This window comes from Daphnia carinata, chromosome 1 (genome assembly GCF_022539665.2).
Source record: "Daphnia carinata strain CSIRO-1 chromosome 1, CSIRO_AGI_Dcar_HiC_V3, whole genome shotgun sequence".
Taxonomy (NCBI): domain Eukaryota; kingdom Metazoa; phylum Arthropoda; class Branchiopoda; order Diplostraca; family Daphniidae; genus Daphnia; species Daphnia carinata.
Window position 1 is genome coordinate 2,111,316 of NC_081331.1, and position 18,836 is coordinate 2,130,151.

At 41.8% G+C, this 18,836-nt stretch overlaps 6 protein-coding genes and 1 long non-coding RNA gene across 7 annotated transcripts; 3 read left to right on the forward strand and 4 right to left on the reverse strand.

Moving 5' to 3' along the window:
- The first annotated feature begins 1,091 nt into the window (after positions 1-1,091).
- LOC130692591 (E3 ubiquitin-protein transferase MAEA-like) lies at positions 1,092-2,818 on the forward strand. The gene is made up of 7 exons (XM_057515736.2): positions 1,092-1,239; positions 1,334-1,519; positions 1,586-1,775; positions 1,830-2,156; positions 2,220-2,370; positions 2,430-2,622; positions 2,678-2,818. The coding sequence occupies exons 1-7, from the start codon at positions 1,201-1,203 to the stop codon at positions 2,777-2,779; spliced, it is 1,188 nt and encodes a 395-aa protein (XP_057371719.1). The 5' UTR covers positions 1,092-1,200; the 3' UTR covers positions 2,780-2,818.
- A 36-nt stretch (positions 2,819-2,854) lies between these two features.
- LOC130692605 (protein TRC8 homolog) lies at positions 2,855-6,504 on the reverse strand. The gene is made up of 8 exons (XM_057515753.2): positions 5,498-6,504; positions 5,003-5,433; positions 4,607-4,903; positions 4,316-4,545; positions 4,005-4,256; positions 3,291-3,573; positions 3,173-3,231; positions 2,855-3,116 (listed from the first exon to the last, which is right to left on the reverse strand). Exons 1-8 carry the CDS (start codon positions 5,853-5,855, stop codon positions 2,972-2,974), a joined length of 2,055 nt encoding a protein of 684 aa, XP_057371736.1. The 5' UTR covers positions 5,856-6,504; the 3' UTR covers positions 2,855-2,971.
- Positions 6,505-6,790: 286 nt separating this feature from the next.
- LOC130692601 (myosin regulatory light chain 2-like) lies at positions 6,791-7,666 on the reverse strand (the record flags this gene model as incomplete). Its single annotated transcript, XM_057515749.2, has 2 exons — positions 6,791-7,460; positions 7,526-7,666. Coding segments are annotated over 2 exons (672 nt in total), but the record flags the coding sequence as incomplete, so codon positions are not given.
- A 1,468-nt stretch (positions 7,667-9,134) lies between these two features.
- Positions 9,135-9,965, forward strand: LOC130692611 (uncharacterized). Its single transcript, XR_009001473.2, has 2 exons — positions 9,135-9,407; positions 9,485-9,965. It is a non-coding gene; the product is annotated as an uncharacterized LOC130692611 (long non-coding RNA).
- LOC130692585 (signal recognition particle subunit SRP68-like) lies at positions 9,903-12,240 on the reverse strand. The gene is given in 7 exon segments (XM_057515729.2): positions 9,903-10,247; positions 10,315-10,596; positions 10,598-10,744; positions 10,797-11,666; positions 11,731-11,785; positions 11,857-11,989; positions 12,076-12,240. Coding segments are annotated over 7 exon segments (1,815 nt in total). The 5' UTR covers positions 12,146-12,240; the 3' UTR covers positions 9,903-9,989.
- Positions 12,241-13,222: 982 nt separating this feature from the next.
- On the forward strand, positions 13,223-16,073 carry LOC130692584 (endoplasmic reticulum chaperone BiP). The gene is made up of 7 exons (XM_057515726.2): positions 13,223-13,330; positions 13,505-13,672; positions 13,733-13,964; positions 14,026-14,242; positions 14,307-14,644; positions 14,710-15,235; positions 15,293-16,073. Exons 2-7 carry the CDS (start codon positions 13,542-13,544, stop codon positions 15,826-15,828), a joined length of 1,980 nt encoding a protein of 659 aa, XP_057371709.1. The 5' UTR covers positions 13,223-13,330; positions 13,505-13,541; the 3' UTR covers positions 15,829-16,073.
- A 470-nt stretch (positions 16,074-16,543) lies between these two features.
- On the reverse strand, positions 16,544-18,795 carry LOC130692588 (tubulin alpha-1 chain-like). The gene is made up of 7 exons (XM_057515733.2): positions 18,693-18,795; positions 18,286-18,346; positions 18,202-18,223; positions 18,028-18,110; positions 17,084-17,970; positions 16,751-17,018; positions 16,544-16,694 (listed from the first exon to the last, which is right to left on the reverse strand). Exons 1-7 carry the CDS (start codon positions 18,693-18,695, stop codon positions 16,666-16,668), a joined length of 1,353 nt encoding a protein of 450 aa, XP_057371716.1. The 5' UTR covers positions 18,696-18,795; the 3' UTR covers positions 16,544-16,665.
- Between the last annotated feature and the right edge of the window lie 41 nt (positions 18,796-18,836).

The following is an 18,836-nucleotide window of genomic DNA, read 5'->3' on the forward strand; positions in this document are numbered from 1 at the left end:
GACGGATAGTTTGGCTACACACACAACAGAGAGCGCACAAGAGAGTTTTTCAGCCGAGGAGGAGGAGGGGGGAGAAAGAGGGAGGCCAAAGGCAGGACACGTGTGATCACAAAGGAGTCCAGAAACCTCGAACCGTAGATTTCTATTTTGGTGGAGGGTTTTTATTCTCGCTTTTCTTTTTTATTAAGACAGCAATAAGCTGTGATACACTGCTTTGTAGAGCGTTTTTTCCTCTATCGTAAGAGTTTAAATAAAGTCTGCTAAAAGATTGGCATCCAAGGGTTTTGCTACAAAATGTTGAAATTTCGCGAGAAGGTAGTCAACCAATCTGCCTCGCTACTCGGCATCGAACCGGTCCTCTGCGTCTTTGTATAGTCCAGTCCCGTGTCCTTGGATATTCGCCAGAAAAAAAACTTCTTCTTCTTCTTCTTCTTGATAGTTTTATTCTTTCCCCTTCTCCGTCTGACAAGAGAAAAGAGACGATGATGGCGGCGGCGGTGGCCGGTCACTTTTATTATTATCATTATTAGTTCTTTTCGCACGGAATGATGTTCCGTGATACGACCGCCCTAAAAAAAACGTTTTCAAAACCCTCTCCATCATTCTGGCGGGAGAATGGATTTACTCGTAATGGAATTCCAGACGATCGATATAGCATTGAGGAGAGAATAACGAAGTTTGCAGATAGACAAGTACAGTAGAGCAAAGTTTGTGAAACTTTGGCTACCGCGCCCAGTGATACAGTTTGATGCGCACTACAAAGTGGCGTAAATTAACCGTAAGCTTTGATGACTGGTCTCGCAGTTATGATTTTATTTTAACACCAAAACACCCTCCGGCGCACAACGGACGCTTGCGTTGAGATCATAACCGGCTTCCAAAACTTTTTGGGAGAAAACGCTAGATTACGGGACGTGTCTACATTCGGATCTTTATTTTCGCTCGGACAACGAAATCAAGCGCCAACATTTCTACCCCATCCAAAAAACTCTGCTCTACGGTGCCGGCTGGTGTATGACGTCGGTCTAGAAAATAAAGCAAAATGGAAAAAATGTATCTGTCACCACTAGATGGCTCTACATATCGACTCTATTTACTTTTTCCTATCCTCTCTTCTTCTAGCCCCCAAAAGGAAGTTGCACATTTGTCTCTTGTCCATATATATGTTATGCGTTTGACGCTCCACAATTTTACTCTGTCATGGCTGATTTGAAGTCTTTAGAGCATCCCACCCTCAAGGTGACCATGAGTTATATTTTGAATTAAATTACTGTAATTTTTATTGATTGGAAGGCGAGTTATGTTGATGGTTGTCTTTTGTTCTTACGAGTAGGTTCCATACGAAGTCCTGAATAAGAAATTTCGTGCTGGACAAAAAACCGTCGACAGGGAAGTGTCCCATGTTCAAATGTCGATCTCTGAACTAGAAAAGAGCTTATTTCGAACACCTGTTCAAGTGGATCAAATATGCAGTCTTCTTGGAGCAACTGTTGAGAAACTACAAACAATGAAACGAAAGGTTCCAACTTGATCACAAATCATCCTTATCATATTATGGGTCACTCACAAGTGATGGATGATTCAGGTTGAAGAAGCCATCAGTGATGAGCTGGAAGCAGCTCAGAACTGTAAACGAAGGGTAGAACACCTTAAATTGGGGGCTGTTGGAATTATTCCAACGACTGATTCTTCCATCACATATTCACTCTGGAAAAAAACACGGGTAGAGAGGTATCTGGTTGAACATCTTCTGAGAGCTGGACATTACAACACAGGTAACTAACTGGTTAAATTTAAAAGAGAAACTCATTAAAAGTTTGAATCTATAGCTCAGAAAATGGTGGAACAAAATCCTGAACTTGCAGAGCTTACTAATTTGGATATCTTTTTGGTTGCCCGAAATGTTGAATTGACACTGGCCCAGCAGCAGACCCAAGCTGCCTTAGCATGGATCCACGATCACAAGAGCAAACTAAGAAAAATAAAATCCACTTTGGAATTTCATCTGAGACAACAAGAATTCGTCGAACTCATCAGATCCGATCGTCGAATGGACGCCGTGCGCCATGCCCGAAAGTACTTGACCAATATGGATGACGTTCCATTGGAGGAACTGCAACATGCGCTAGCCCTTCTTGCGTTTCCTTCGGACACTCGTAATTCGTTGGCCTATTTATCGATGAATTATACCTTGTGCTAATTTTTACCATCTTACGCAGAGTTATCACCCTACAAAGAACTACTCGATACTTCCCGATGGATTGCTTTAACTGAAGAATTCCGTCAAGATTACTTCCGACTTTATCAGCTGGCTCCTTTGTCCGTCTTGGCAGTCGCGTTGCAAGCTGGACTATCCGCAATGAAAACTCCGTAATTCTTAAGAAATCGCTGTAAAAAGATGTTTTGACTCCAAATATTAAATATTGCAGGCAGTGTTATCGTCCCGTGGACCAGAGAAACGCCGAATGTCCTGTTTGCCAAGAACCTTTGAATAAGTTGGCTGAACGTTTACCTCACGCCCACTGCTCACAGTCACGATTGATCTGTCGTCTTTCTGGCTTGCCCCTCAACGAACATAATTTGCCTATGATGCTACCTAATGGTCGCGTTTACGGAGAACAGGTAACTTCATTAATATTATGGATTGATTTTCGGATATAAAGTTTTGTGGGATCAGGCCTTACGAAATATGGCAATGAGCAACAACGGGATGGTTACCTGTCCACGCACTAAAGAAGTCTTCGCCATCAAGGATGCAGAGAAAGTCTATGTCATGTAGTTATTTTGATTCCCCTTTCTAATACAAAATTCTGAAGTATTCATAGGGAACGGACAGTTGTTATTGACCATTAAGTTCTTTGAAACACGTTTTCATTATTGACAATTACAATACTACATTACAGAAAATTTAATCTGCCATTCGGCAAATTTTACAGTGCACATACCTTTTCATGATTAGTAAACGCAGAGTCTAATCCAGATGTAGGTGTTCTTGCATTTGGTCTGCCTCGTAACGTGGACCTATGACTTCGCCAACAGAAGGATCCCCGGAGGAAGAATGTAGTTGCGACCATAGAGTTTGGTGGCACATAGGGCAACGATCTTGCACGTACAACCTGCAGGACAAATAAAACATGGTTTCGACAGCTAAGATAACTTATAATAAATATACCATTTCCGTAGACAGACAGCATGAAAGTAATGTCGGCACGGAGTTACTTTAACCATTACCTAATATGACAATGAAAGATATAGAAAGAATCAGAAAAATAAAAAATCATTAACTTTACATTATTGGGGCCGTTGGGCTTCAGATCGTGAAAGCAAATCGCACAAACATCGTCCAATTGATCTAATTGATCGACGGTTTCAAGTGTAGCGATTTTATGAACAGCTGTTCTACGACGAGTGAAAATTTTCCACCCGACTCGTGCTTCGCACCACAAGTTGAAGTAAGCGTGCAGACCCACCAGAACGGCACGAATTGCCCCACCACTTTCGAAAATCAATATGAAGGCAGAATTGCAAAGGAGGAACAAACCGACTAGAAACTCTACAACGCGACCAGCAAACCTGAAAGACAAAAAAAAAGGTAGTTTTAGGACAAGCCTTTGAACTAGCATGGTTGATTAATAACCGATGCCGGTAAGCTAATGGTAATGATATCTCTTTAGGACATGGGCCATGTCCTTCTAAATGCCGAACAAAAAAACGGTTGAAAAAAGGCAGTAAAAACTAAGAAACGTGGCAACTTCTTTACTCGTAGGTTAGCACGATTGTCACGGAATTGGATTAAACCTTCATAAACAACCTTGACATGATTCCTACTGCTATTTCATGAATATAAAAAGGAATAAATCAAACGTGACACTGCGCAATCAAGAAATTACGAACTCAATGATTTACTAGGCTACATAACCTATAACTGTAAAACCGTATTTGGTTGGAAGTTGAATGATTTCAATAGTTTAAGTTTCGATTTTCCCTTAGTAAGTAATTTATACCTGACACGGTAGACGTGATCATCTAGTTTATCCCAGAATTCGCTAAGCTTAGCGTCAGCCAGGAAAAGTCCATAGAGGGCAAGAGAGGCAAATACTTTGCATATAACTTCCAGGCTGAAACCGCTCACTGCCAATAGCCAAGTACTGATTGAATGAGTCAACCAGAGAAAGTATAGACCGCAAAATGCGACTACTGTAAGTCCAGCACTAACAGCCAACGCCCGCGCATGACGAGTCACATCGGGATTGGCACTGCAAAGTCAAATTAAAATGATGGAAGCCATATAATTTGTAAATAAAATAATAAAAACCTGGCAGCAAGGGACATCAAAACTGGATCGACTGCGTTATGTACAAAGTGCAAAAAGCAAGCCAAAAGAAGTACAATATTACGTCCTAAGCGGACGATACGAGCAGCTGGCTGCAAAGTGCTCAATCCATTTTGAAAGGCTAAGATTATAAATAGTACTGCAGAAACAGGTCCGACGTGGGAAACTTCGTCATGCGGAATCATTAAAAAGAGCTGACACATGACGTAGAACTGGAAGGCAAAAGATTACGTTTAACATATTATCCGTTACACAATAACGTATGTCTGATACCTTTCCGGCAAACCATGAGAAGATGGATGACATGCCCAAGATGGCAGGTAGGGTTTCACATCCTCGGATAAGCATGACTTTAAACAATGTTTTTAGGTTATCGCTTTCGGCCCAGACACCAGGCTCTGAGGAAACTACGTATATGTACAAATGAATTCCGACGCGGATCATCCAGAAAGTGCGGAAAATAAGTGGAACATTCAATCGGAGCCATTCTGCTTCGGCGAGCGCCATAAATCCTTCTGCCCGAATAAACGAAACCACATAAGAGATCCGATCCTTTATTTCTTTATAGACCTGAAGGAAGATGTCGATGGTTATTTTCACAGCCAAAAAAATTGTTAGAAACATAGTTTGTTTAGTGAAGTACCCTAAAATATAGAAAGTATTTTGTACCATGGAAAAGTTGCTCCAAACCACACTTGCGATATGAAGTGAGAGGAGTAGAAAACACCAAAGAGGGAAAGGGTTTTTCTCCAGAGGAATCATCACAGTCAAACTAGGTACGAGAAAACTTAACGCCAGAAGTCCTTGCAATGCAGGAATTGACGGTCCGAAATTGACCACCAGATATCCAGATGCCAACACTGACTGAGTGGCTATGTTACAAATGATAAAAAATAAGCCAGGAATCGCACGGAAAACGGCTTCCAGGTCGAGTCTCCATAGCGATCGAAAAGATAATGTAGTTGCTGTTGCTACACTAATGGAGGCTTGCTGGTTACAATGATAGCTGGCTGTTACAAGCAGCAACGAGAAAAGAAATTCATAGACTTTAACAAGATGTTTTGTCCATAAAGTCAACGTAAACAATGCTGCACATGTTGCTGTAAAACAAACTAAATTAATAAACCTAAACAGAATAATATTTCTAAATAAGAAATAATTTACCAGAGAGCAAAAGAGCTAGTTGAAGGCTGAAGCCCAGAATTCCTTGACAAATAGAAATGTCGATGTTGAAGAATGTTGATGATGTGCCATCAAATTCAATGACATTGATGAGGCTTTGACTCAGATTACCAAAGACTCCTGAATCATAGTTAGCTACTGAATGAAGTGGCCTTGATAATGTATGGTTTGAATCTCCCACAACATCATCAAAATCTGCCTCCTTGTGCAGAGGTAGAAGCGTGCAAGGATACAAACCAAGATCTGCTAAATTTGACTGGAATATTTCATCAAGAATAAACAGGGACGGTACCCTGAGAAGAATATCTAAAAAGTTAAGAATGATTTGTTTGGTATCCATCAGGAACTGTTCTATTCAGCAACGATTAGCTGTGGATGTTCTATTTCCACATGTTTACATACATGTCACACCATGTCTCACTGATATGCCCACTAAAAATCAAGAAAGAGACTGGTCCAACAGTGCTGCAACTTGACTGGTATCTTGACTAAAGATGATTGTTGTGATAAGATTATTGTACTTAAGAAAGGATCTGTTGCCTTAAGTTTGGATGCAAAATATTTTTGTTATTTGCACAGCCGCTTAAACACTGGAGCTCAAAACACCAAAGTAGCTAAAAGCCTCCAAAAACACTGAAAAACTTTCTGTTTCCATCAAGGCCAGTAATGCAACAACGGATGACATAGTAACGCTAAGAACGACTTCGTTGCAGCGTCTGAAGGCCAGTGTTCAAAGCCAAATACTTGAATTTTCACTCAACGGCCTCGATTACTGTTCCTTTTTTTTTTTTTAGTTCTACTCCCACCTGATAGTCAGCCGCATGGTTAACCAATTGTAAACTAACTTTCTCGAGGCATATAAAACACACTTCGGTAAGCTTTCCGAGTTACGCTTATGCACATCTTATCTCTTTTAAGCGATTTTCTTTTTGCAATTTCAGCATGACAGAAGAGATTCTTGTTGATATTCGTCTCTGGGCTGTCTACCCTACCGTCCTCTTTAGGCAGAAACATGAATGAAGTAAGAAAATTATGAATGTTTTGGTTCTTTGCCAAAACGTTCACTCTTTCCGGTAGTTGCTGGATTAAAATAAATAAAGAACAAGTTGAGGCGGATATGTTCGCAATACCTCCCATTCCGGTCTAACAGTAGTTGTATTTGGAAGTAGTCATCACTAACTGGCGTTGACAGAAACCAGAATCAAACAACTCCCATTGCACAATAAAATGAAGGAAAAAAATCATAGCGGGAAAGGATTTTCTTGAAACAGTATATTTTGGGTTGTTGTTGTTGTTGTTATTCTGCTGATGATCTTGCAGTGCATGTGAATTTCTTATTTAATGATAGAGATAGACAGAAGAAAGAAAGAAAGAAACAACGACTTTTTGAGGGTGGAGGGATAAAGAAAAGATTTTAAGCAGCCTCGCCTTCAGTTTCCTCAGCTGGAGAGGAGGTCAGCATCTGGATGAGTGCGTTGCAGTCGATGCGGTTGTTGTTGTCAATGGTCATTTCAGCAAAGGCGTCATCGACCTCTTTGCTGCTGAATTTCTCGCCCCAGGTCATCAAGGCGTGTCGCAAGTTCTCACCATCGATGTGGCCAGTACCATCATCGAAAGATTTGAAGGCAGCGATGACAACTTCATCGTCATCAGCACCGCCAGATTGTCTATCGGCGAACATGGTCAACAGCATAGTAAAGTTGATGGGTCCGGGAGCATCGTTCAGCATCTCATCGAGTTCCTTTTCGGAGGCGATGCGGCCCAGCTCGTCGTAGGTGGCACGTAGGTCGTTCTTGCCCAAGATACCGTCCTTGTCACGGTCCATCAACTGGAAGCCTTCCTTGAATTCGGCCACCTGCTTCTGGCTGAACATCGAGAAGACATTACTGCCAGAGCGCTTGGCCTCCTTCTTGGAGCCACCGGTTGATCCGGACTTGGTCGAGCTCTGTCAAAATAAAAATGTAGTAGTGAATGAATGATTATTTGAATAGTTGATGAATAGAATCTTACTGCTGCAGGAGCAGCAGCGGGTGCGGGGGCGGGAGCAGCCTCAGCTGGAGCGGGTTCCTCTTCCTTCTTCTTCTTCTTCTTCTTCTTCTCTACATCACCCTGTCGAATGAAAGTTAGTTTAGAAAGGGATTTGAAAATGTTTCAGGGAGACGCAATTAATAATTGCGGAAGCTAATGTAAAGAACCCAGTCCAAGCTACGAGCTATTTCAGTTGCACACTAGTAAACTGTGCCCGGCGTGAGGCACCCTCGATTCTATTTTCGGAACCGGAACTGTGTATAGAGCTGTTGACTGTATACGAGGTGCCGATCACGAAGGGTACTTGAGGAACACAATTTTAAAAGAGGGACGATTGATGCAAAATAGAAATTTCACAGATGATTTTTACACTTTTTCCGGTTACATTCGAACAATTTTGGAAACTTAAAGATCACCACACAGGTGCTAAGAGTTTCGATCGTAGGTAGAATGGGCCTCACCATGATGACGAGTTTAGTTCAGAGGATAGAAGGTCGAGTGTGTTCCAGTAGCTCCTTGTGAGAGAGACTGGGCAATGAACAGTTCGGCGGACGCCCTTTTTATACCCCGTCTAACTATAGGTTACATCGTCGACGCCCCGGTTAGTTCTTACATGCCAATCCCGCTATACACGTACGGGAGCCCACAATCCATAGCGCGCGCGGAAGCAAAAGACGAGTAAACTTAGAAACACCAGTCTCAGCTCGCGTCCATAGCAGCCAATAGCCAATCCGAAACGCTACCCAGCTCCATATATAGCTGCCAACGCACATTGATGACATGGATCCTACGTCAATTTTTCTAATTATTCCCTTTTTTTTATTATTTTAACCACTACTTAACATTTGAAACATTATTGAAGCGTATTAAAAGGAAAATAGAAACAGGGTGTGTGTGTGTGTCCGGAACCGACAATATGTCTTACGAGTATTTTTGATGAATCATAGACTAGATTGAAAAAAGAGAATCTTAAAATAGAAACAACTTTAAGAACTAGGAAAATCATTTGGAACAATCTGAAGATTTTCTTAATACTGTGAGATTATTATAACATTATGATTCAAGCAAATGGTACCATTTAGTGCGAAAAATTATTGAAGAACAATGAATTCTCGGGATTTCCAAACACTTGTTTTTCAACAGAAAACTTATCAATGTCTAAGGTCATGGTTTCACTTAAGTTTCGTATTGCAAGTTCAAGAAACCCCATCAACCCTCTTCATAGAGGCAATACTTGGCGAAAATTCGCAGGGTGCACGTAGGTCTTCCCAACGGAATTCATTTAAGTTTTATTATCAACCGTTTAAAAGAAACGTTATATAATTAAATATTTTACAACCTTTACTTTGTGGTTGCAGTTCGAGGTTTCCTGAAAAAACATTACGAAAAATTCCCAGTTTTTAATTAAATCAATAAACCGTCCCCTTTATAATATACGTAATACTTTTACCCTGACGTCGGGAGCTCGCATTTAAAAATAGTTTTCGTTGTTCGGAATCGCTCGGAAAAGGAAATCAGGTCACGTAGAGCTAGAAAAGAGCAAGCTACCGTCTAGTTTGGCATCGGTTAGCCGTTTTCTCTTCGTCTAATCATTGCAGGGGTGGAATTCTCGTGTTTTTGTTTTCTCTGTTTTGTTCAAACGACGTTTCCACAACGTTGACGGTTTATAAGCTTTATTACTTCCGAAAACAGACAAAAATGAATCCATATGCCCTAAAGCGATACACCCTAAAAGGAAGTGTATAAAACCCACAGATTTGAGACAAAAATGGCTGGGTGAGGAATTCGTTCCTCAGTTCAATCTGGAAACTGGTAATCGGAGAAGCTCAAGCTTCGTATAAACAGCGTCACACTATGAAAGTTTGTAAGACCACACGTTTTAGTCTTATTCTTGAATATGCGGTTACTAACCTTATATTTGATTATTTGTGCATTCCACAGTCATCAATTCCATTGCGAAAATTCACCAAGTAATGTCGTCTGCATTACCATCTTCGGAGGTGGTGTTTGCGGTCATGATAGCCTCACTAGTGACATTACCGTCAGCACAGGTCATCGTGATGGTGTGTTTGTTATACGGTTGCTTGCAGTGCATTTCCATTATTGTGGTTCTCGGTGTTTCGCTGTATACAATTCCAATAAGGCTATGTACTTCTACCTACCGTGACGGCCATTCTAGCAGGCGATATCCACCCATTTTTCTGCCCCTTCGAGCTCGGCATGTTGACCAATTCATGGAGCGCGACGGCGCCAAACATCGCAATTTTCATTGACATTGACTTGTCAGTATAAAGACTCGCCCTGTGATCTCAACCAGTTTTATCCATCGCTTCCAACTCAATACATCGCACACATGAAGTTTAAGGTTGAAATGAAAATGTATTTCTTTTGCCACCAACCAATACATTGTTAGTATTCAGAACGAATGAATTAAACTTTTTTTCCATCATTGATCTCTAGGATTTACTTTCTTGCCACCCCAACCCCACAACCCTTTGACGAATCCAGTGATTCCGGCTCCCGTACTCTTCTTGTTCTCCATACTCTCCGCCAACGAAGGGAAGCTTATGTGGTTGAGAGCCAGGTCGAAGAAAAGCGGTTTGCAAGGCACAGGCACCATAGTTGGCGGCAGCTTGATAACATTCGGCGTGTTTGTTGTTAAGCTGGCATCTTCCACAAATTCGTCCAATCGCAGAGACAAACTCTACATGTACAATATCAGTTTGTAGACAGCCAGACACCATATTTGTAATTCAGGTGCAGCAGCATACCTTTTTGGAACGCACGCTAAGACCACTCATGGCAGCATTGATATCTTCGACACCCAGGATATTCTGGGCGTGGGCTGCGCATTTGCCCGAGTTTACCAGACTGCGCAGGTGAGCCAAGTCCTGGCCAACGGGAGCGTACTTGGTAAACTCAGAGTCGCCGAGCTTCTTTCCTTCCGCCTGGTTAATGTAAGTTTCAGCTCGCTGGTACAAGGCCAGCGCTTCAGCCCATTGGCGGTTACCCTGGCATGTCAGCGCCATGTAATAGCAACGGAAGGCTTTGAAAAACTTTTGTGAGTAATTCCAGGTCGTTTTGGAATTTCTTATCATTCTCCATTCCTTGCAATTGCTGCAATTCGCCAGACAATTGGACCATTGCTTCGTAAAGCTTTACTCCTTCTTGCGGTTTGGCTACTTTTTTAGATTCGCCGCTCTAGATATAAGTGGGTTAAAAATGATTCAAGACAAACCTCCAAACGAAATACCTGGTAGGCGGCGAAATTCTTCTGAAACACATTTACCATCACCAAGTTTCGATCAATTGTCAGCGTTGCTCGCAGAAATGTTAAATAACTCAGCAGATATTGTTGGGATCCCAACTGAGATGGTTGAACATCTACCTTGTTTTTAGCGACCGCTGCCAAATCTTCCTTTAGAGATTGAATAGCTTCTTTACAGTCCAGCAAAATAGTCTCGTATGCGGACAGTTTGGCATCAAAGTCGTTGGCCTTCCCAATGCTGGAATCTAGACCTTGATAAGCCAAGAGAAAAACACGAATTTTCTCCAATCGAACAGGAACCGTACGGCCGCGCCAGGTCACTTCCAGCAAACTTGCTGCCTGCTTTTCACGTGTTTGGGCGATCAAAGCATCCAATTCAGATTTACCGCCTTTGCTACGCATGTTCAAGAGATCCTGTTGAGCGCTTGAGTCGCCAATGTTGTAAGCGCAATAACGCAAGTTAGGGTTCAGCTCTTCGACGCGTTGTTTATACAAAATTTGTTCGTCTTCATTGAGAGCGGATGCCAGTTTCTCATAGATGGTTTGAGATAACACAAGTTTTTCACTGGCCTGTTTCCATTCTTGTAGCTCAAAAAACAGAGTTCCTTGCATCCATGCCGAGTATGCTTGAGCTTCAAGTTTGGTCCTTGCATCACACAGAGGACTTTGGCAGATGTACTCGAGATGAATAGTGTGGGTGACAGCCTTACGCAGCCTAGCAACTAGGTGAAACTTCTTCCTAGGTTCAGTGTTTGACTCTTGTTTAAGCTGCATTGCATATCCCCAAGCTCTTTCAGCTTGAATCAATGGAAGATATAAGAACTTTTCATCTTTCAAGTTATCCAACGTCACCTCCTGAAAAATAATTGACTTTAGAACTTCTTCAGATATTGATAAAAATTATTCTTAGTGTGGATACCCTTTTCTTGAAACCTTTGCGATCTCCTTGAGGGAAATGAAGGACTTTTCTCAACCTAAAGTGTGTGTATAAGAAATAAACATTAATGATATATTTTGTCTGTTGATGATAATATAAAACTTTTACCTATGCAAACGACTGGAGCAATATGTTCTATATCTTTGATAGTCACCATGTCGAAGGCCATGTTGTTGCTGTGCCTCTTTGATTAACTTCAACAAAGGTACAGTATAAATACTTTCAGGACCTTTGCTTGAATCTGTGTCAAGAAGAATGGTATTGCAGTATGATCTACTCACAACTGCTGAACATAATATATATAAAATATCAACAAGGAATAACTACCATTTTTTGTACCCGACTGTTGTTGGGTAGTAGTGATGGTTTCAGAATCATTCGCTTTTGTTTCTGTCATACTGACATATATTTTCCCGAAGATTTTCTTAAGATTGTTTAGTAATGAGAAAGTCTGACATGTGCCATCCCCACTGCCAACACAACGTAATCGATTTTTATGTCGATTAGTGAAGTTGGCGATAACGCTCAAAATCGATTTCGAACAAGGTTGTCGATATTACGATGCCGGAAGTTATGCTATTTGTCTTTTCTCGAATACTGGCTGAGTAAACTTAAGTTTGTTTGCACCAATTTAAAATAAATGCATAACTTACTAATAAGTAAAAACATTCTAAGTTTTTATACGGATAGTTCTCATTATTGGAAAACGGGCAGTGTGGCAAATCAGACTATAAAATGCTGTTGATCCACGTTGAAAACTTGCATCCTATAAATGAAGGAGCTAGTAACGAAACGAAGCAAATGTTTTATGCAACATGGGCTATTTCCCAATCGCAGGCGCAGTATGAAGCAACTGGCAGAATTACTATGCTCAGTCAAAGCTCTGTTTTTCTCTAAGCATATCAAACATGTTGGAAAAAAAAGCAAAAAAGAAAGGTCCCACGTGTATACTTTTAAAGCTGCTGTAGCCTGCAGAGGAATGAAACATCGATTTAGATAATTTCCGCTCTGATCTTTTCTCTTCCCCTTATCTTCTATTACCGAGATGTTGTATAAAGCCTGTTTTACTATGAGAAAGATGAACGTAATAGTTTATTAATTTCTTTACGATACAACGCTCATAGCTGTCCAATGAGATAGTGCCACGTCACAAAGCACGCAAAAAAAATTTGGTATAGCAATCGTAAGTGCAATTCAATGCTTCGGGAATCATCTATAATAAAGCAGAATTAGGTAAAGTTGTTATTGCATCAGTTAACAGTAAAAACAAGGAGCATTCATGGGCAGCTGTCGTGGCAGTGTTAGATTTGAGAGAAAAAATTGTCTTCTCTTTTCTTCTGGAATCGTACCGCAATTGGCTAGATGGCCTGCTTGTCATAATGTCGTGGACCAATCACAGTTTACCACGAAAGCGAAGCCCCCTAGCGGCCACGAGCAAGTTTTCTCCCTTAGAACATATATTCCGACCGAGGAAGTATTCACGTCATTACTACGTCAACTTCAAGACCGGCAAAACGAATAATACACACTGTTCTTGCGAATTTCGATAGTCTTTCTCATCTATAATCGTCTTATTATTTGAGTAAGTTTTGTTCCCATTCGTTTTTCTGTTAATATCAACTAGTTCGGTTTGTTTTTGCATTGTATTCAAAGAGATTTTATACGTGCACATGCCTTGCCGGTTCACGTTCTGTCACGAGGGTTCATTCACCTGGACATGTTTGATGCTAATGTAGTTTTTTTTCGTCCAAAACAGGGTTAATTCTTCAATACTGCAGTTTCAAAAACAGAAAATGAGATTCAGAGGGCAGTTTTTGTTGCTCACATTAGCTCTTGTAGCACTAGCTGTGGCCAAGGAAGAGAAAGAGAAGAACAAGGATGTTGGAACTGTAATTGGAATTGATTTGGGAACTACCTATTCTTGGTAAGTTTTGTTAGTTTATTCTTATTTTGTACAGCAGTTGCTTTACACTTCCGATTGCAGTGTGGGAGTATTCAAAAATGGCCGTGTTGAAATCATCCCCAATGACCAAGGCAACCGTATTACCCCCTCTTATGTTGCTTTCACTGCTGACAATGAACGTCTAATTGGTGATGCTGCCAAGAATCAGCTTACCACCAACCCTGAGAACACTGTTTTTGATGCCAAGCGTCTCATTGGTCGTGACTGGACTGACCACACTGTTCAGCATGATATCAAGCTGCTCCCTTTCAAGGTAATCTATAATTCTAAGGTTTATTGTTGGATTTATATCATAAACTTGTTGGTAAAAACAGGTGATTGAGAAGAATGCCAAGCCATACATCCAAGTTGAGACCTCTCAGGGAACCAAAGTTTTTGCCCCTGAAGAAATCTCAGCCATGGTTTTGGGCAAGATGAAGGAAGTTGCTGAAGCCTACCTTGGAAAGAAAGTCACTCACGCTGTCGTTACCGTCCCCGCCTACTTCAATGATGCTCAGCGTCAGGCCACCAAGGATGCTGGAGTCATTGCCGGTAAGAATATGGAAGAAATATTTTGCACGTCAGTCCCAGATTTGTAACTGTTTTTTTTTTCTAGGGCTCAACGTGATGCGCATCATCAACGAACCAACTGCTGCCGCCATTGCATACGGTCTTGACAAGAAGGACGGAGAAAAGAACATCTTGGTTTTCGATTTGGGCGGCGGTACCTTCGATGTATCCTTATTGACCATCGACAATGGTGTCTTCGAAGTCATTGCAACAAATGGTGATACCCATTTGGGAGGCGAAGATTTTGATCAAAGAGTTATGGAGCATTTCATCAAATTGTACAAAAAGAAGAAGGGCAAAGACATCCGCAAAGACAACCGCGCTGTCCAGAAGCTTCGTCGTGAGGTTGAAAAGGCTAAGCGTGCTCTTTCCTCGGCTCACCAAGTATATCGGCATGTTTTAAGGTTAAAAAACCAATTGGGGCTTATTCGAATTCCTTTCCTTTTTAGGTCAGAATTGAAATCGAAAGCTTCTTCGAGGGTGATGATTTCTCTGAGACTCTTACCCGTGCCAAGTTCGAGGAATTGAACATGGATCTCTTCCGCTCTACCATGAAACCCGTCCAGAAAGTTTTGGAAGATGCTGACATGAAGAAGACCGACATTGATGAGATTGTCTTGGTCGGTGGATCCACTCGTATCCCCAAGGTTCAACAGCTTGTCAAAGAGTTCTTCAATGGCAAGGAACCCAGCCGAGGCATCAACCCTGATGAGGCCGTCGCTTATGGCGCTGCCGTCCAAGCCGGAGTCTTGAGCGGCGAACAAGATACTGGCGAGATCGTTCTTCTCGATGTCAACCCTTTGACTCTTGGCATTGAAACTGTCGGTGGAGTCATGACCAAGCTGATCTCTCGTAACACTGTCATTCCCACCAAGAAATCTCAGATCTTCTCTACAGCTGCCGACAACCAGCACACCGTCACAATCCAGGTCTTCGAAGGCGAGCGCCCCATGACTAAGGACAACCATCTTCTTGGTATGTTTGTTTTTGACATTTAAAATGCTTACAATGACTCACTTGTTTGTTTTACAGGCAAATTCGACTTGAACAACATCCCCCCTGCTCCTCGTGGAGTTCCTCAGATCGAAGTTACCTTCGAAATTGACGCCAACGGTATTTTGCAAGTGTCTGCTGAAGACAAGGGTACTGGAAACAAGGAGAAGATCACTATTACCAACGATCAGAACCGTCTGACTCCCGAAGATATCGAACGCATGATCCACGATGCAGAGAAGTTCGCCGATGAAGACAAGAAGCTTAAGGAGCGCGTTGAAGCCCGTAACGAACTCGAGTCCTACGTCTATTCCCTGAAAAATCAGCTCGGCGACAAGGAGAAGCTTGGTGGCAAATTGTCTGATGCCGAGAAGGAGAAAATCGAAAGCACCATTGATGAGAAGATCAAGTGGTTGGAGAACAATGCCGAGGCTGAGGCTGAAGACTTCAAGAGACAAAAGAAAGATGCGGAAGATATTGTCCAACCCATCATTGCTAAACTTTATCAAGGTGCTGGTGGCTCACAATCTTCCAAAGACGAGGAAGCAGATGACTCCACTAAGGATGAGTTATAAACTAATTCACAAAATTAAATAATTGCTACAAAACACTCTACTGAAAGCTCGAATCGTTTTTCCAATGCGTGCGAAGTTACGACGCGTCCTGCTTCGCAATTCTCGAGTCTGTTTATAGGATAAAACAATTAACTTATCCCTTTTTTTATTTTGTTATTTTCATTTTGCGTGAATGAGATGAAACAAATTTCCGTCTGTTCTTGTGAGGTTTATTTGGAGGGGTAATACATGAGTGAATGTTCTTTACAATTGGATTTTTGGATGGAAAAAAATGTCATTGCCGCGACGGTGGTTGTTGAACGTTGAAACAATTTTTAATCTGTTATCTCAGCCTAAAATACGGGGATTAAGAGGCAGATATCAGTATGAACAGTGTTTATCACTTTCCTTTCTCTTTAATATCTGTTCATTTTCCAAGAAATATTTTTCCTTCTGACTATACTAGATTTTTTGTTTCTCATGTCTTCACTTTATGAGGTATAAGAACTTAAGGAACAAACGAAGAAATTCAAGAAACAAAGATAAACGTTATAAAGCTACCGCAGTTGACCGAATACTTGTGTAGTCGTATTTCATATGTCCGGGATCACGATTGAAGAACCATTTACTCACGTATACGACGCGAGTAGTGTTGTACGTTTGGTTCAGATTAAAGGGACCCTCAGCATGCTTTTTACGAAATGAATATTTTATTGTAAATGAAAAACAAATGCAGTTGGTTTGCAAATTCTTGTATTGAACGCTTGTAGCATGCTCTGCTTTCCTAGTAAAAGCTCGCGAGATAGATCTGAAGAAGCGTGAAAATTTCGGTGTGCAGGAAAACCTGGAGCGTTACCTTTAATATTCGTCATTGCCTTCGCCTTCGCCTAGAATTTGGAAACATTAATATGGCACTTCTATAAACGATAAAAACCTTAACTACCTTCAACCGAGTCCATGCCGACCTCCTCGTAATCCTTCTCGAGGGCTGCAAGATCTTCACGGGCCTCGGAGAATTCACCTTCCTCCATACCCTCACCGACGTACCAGTGGACGAAAGCGCGCTTGGCGTACATCAAGTCAAACTTATGATCGAGACGAGCCCAAGCCTCAGCAATGGCAGTGGTGTTGGACAACATGCAGACAGCACGGGAAACCTTAGCCAAATCACCTCCTGGGACAACGGTCGGGGGCTGGTAGTTGATGCCAACCTAAAAATGGTTAAGGTTTTGTTCTTAGTTCAACCACTCCTTAACTAACATTTTCCAACCATTACCTTGAAGCCAGTGGGACACCAGTCGACGAATTGGATGGTACGCTTGGTCTTGATGGTAGCAATTGCGGCATTAACATCCTTAGGGACGACGTCACCACGGTACAACATGCAGCAAGCCATGTACTTTCCATGACGAGGGTCGCATTTGACCATCTGGTTGGCCGGCTCGAAGCATGCGCTGGTAATCTCGCCGACGGTCAATTGTTCGTGGTAAGCCTTCTCGGCAGAGATGACGGGTGCGTAAGTCACCAACGGGAAATGGATACGAGGGTAGGGGACCAAGTTGGTCTGGAATTCTGTCAAGTCGACGTTAAGTGCACCATCGAAGCGAAGAGAGGCCGTGATGGAAGAGACAATCTGTCCAATCAAGCGATTCAAATTGGTGTAGCTTGGGCGCTCGATATCCAAGTTGCGACGGCAGATGTCATAAATAGCTTCGTTATCAACCATAAAGGCGCAATCGGAATGTTCGAGAGTGGTATGGGTGGTCAAGATGGAGTTGTAGGGTTCGACGACGGCAGTAGAGACCTGGGGAGCAGGGTAGATGGCGAATTCCAGCTTCGACTTCTTGCCATAGTCGACCGAAAGGCGTTCCATCAACAAGGAAGTGAAACCTGAGCCAGTACCACCACCAAAGGAGTGGAAGATGAGGAATCCCTGAAGGCCAGTGCATTGGTCAGAGAGCTTGCGGACGCGATCCAACACAAGATCGACGATTTCCTTGCCAATGGTGTAGTGACCTCGAGCGTAGTTGTTGGCGGCGTCTTCCTTTCCGGTGATCAATTGCTCAGGGTGAAACAGAGAGCGGTAAGTGCCAGTACGGACCTCATCGACGACGGTGGGTTCCAAGTCGACAAAGACAGCACGGGGAACATGCTTGCCAGAACCTAAAAAAAAGGATTGTGGAACAATATTCCACACAAATCTTCATGCTCAAGTAATACCAGTTTCAGAGAAAAAGGTGTTGAATGAGTCATCTCCCCCTCCAATAGTCTTGTCAGAAGGCATCTGACCATCAGGCTGAATTCTGCAAAACACGATATTCGAATCGAAATTAAAGATACCATACAAATTAGGCACATGGGCGGGAGCGGCGAATTATAAGACAAATGTATTACCCATGCTCCAGACAGTACAATTCTGAAATATAGAAACAATAATTAATAATGTTTTTGCAACAGTAAGAATTTTTCGTAACTCACCCCAGCAAGCATTACCAATTTGAACACCAGCTTGACCAACGTGGATAGAGATACATTCACGCTAGAAACAATAATTTATTTAGAAGTAGTAGCACAATTCGACCGGTTATTAAAAGGAGTGCACGCCCAATATGGCTGCGGCTGTCAGAATGCCTTTGGCAACTATGTACGGAAAAGGTACGAACGCAACTGACGCGCCCAGTGACATCACAACTTTGTGACACTTCTTAGTAACGTAAATTTTCCAATTAATCCGAGACGAAAAATTTACTTAAATATTCAAATGGTAATAGTGTTGATAAGAAAATTATTGTACAAATGAAATCTACTAGTGAAAATACCTTGTCCCCGATAAAACTATTACTATACAAACTAATTTCTTAAATCTTTCAATTTATTTTACTTACCATTTTGATTGTTAAGTTGAAAAAATGGGGTAAATCAGGAATTAAGAAGGTCTTCGGACGCAGAATGGCCTAACAAGGATGCCGTTCCGTGGTGAAGTGGTGAAATGTACTCAAACAGTAACCAATAAGTAAATTCTGATATTC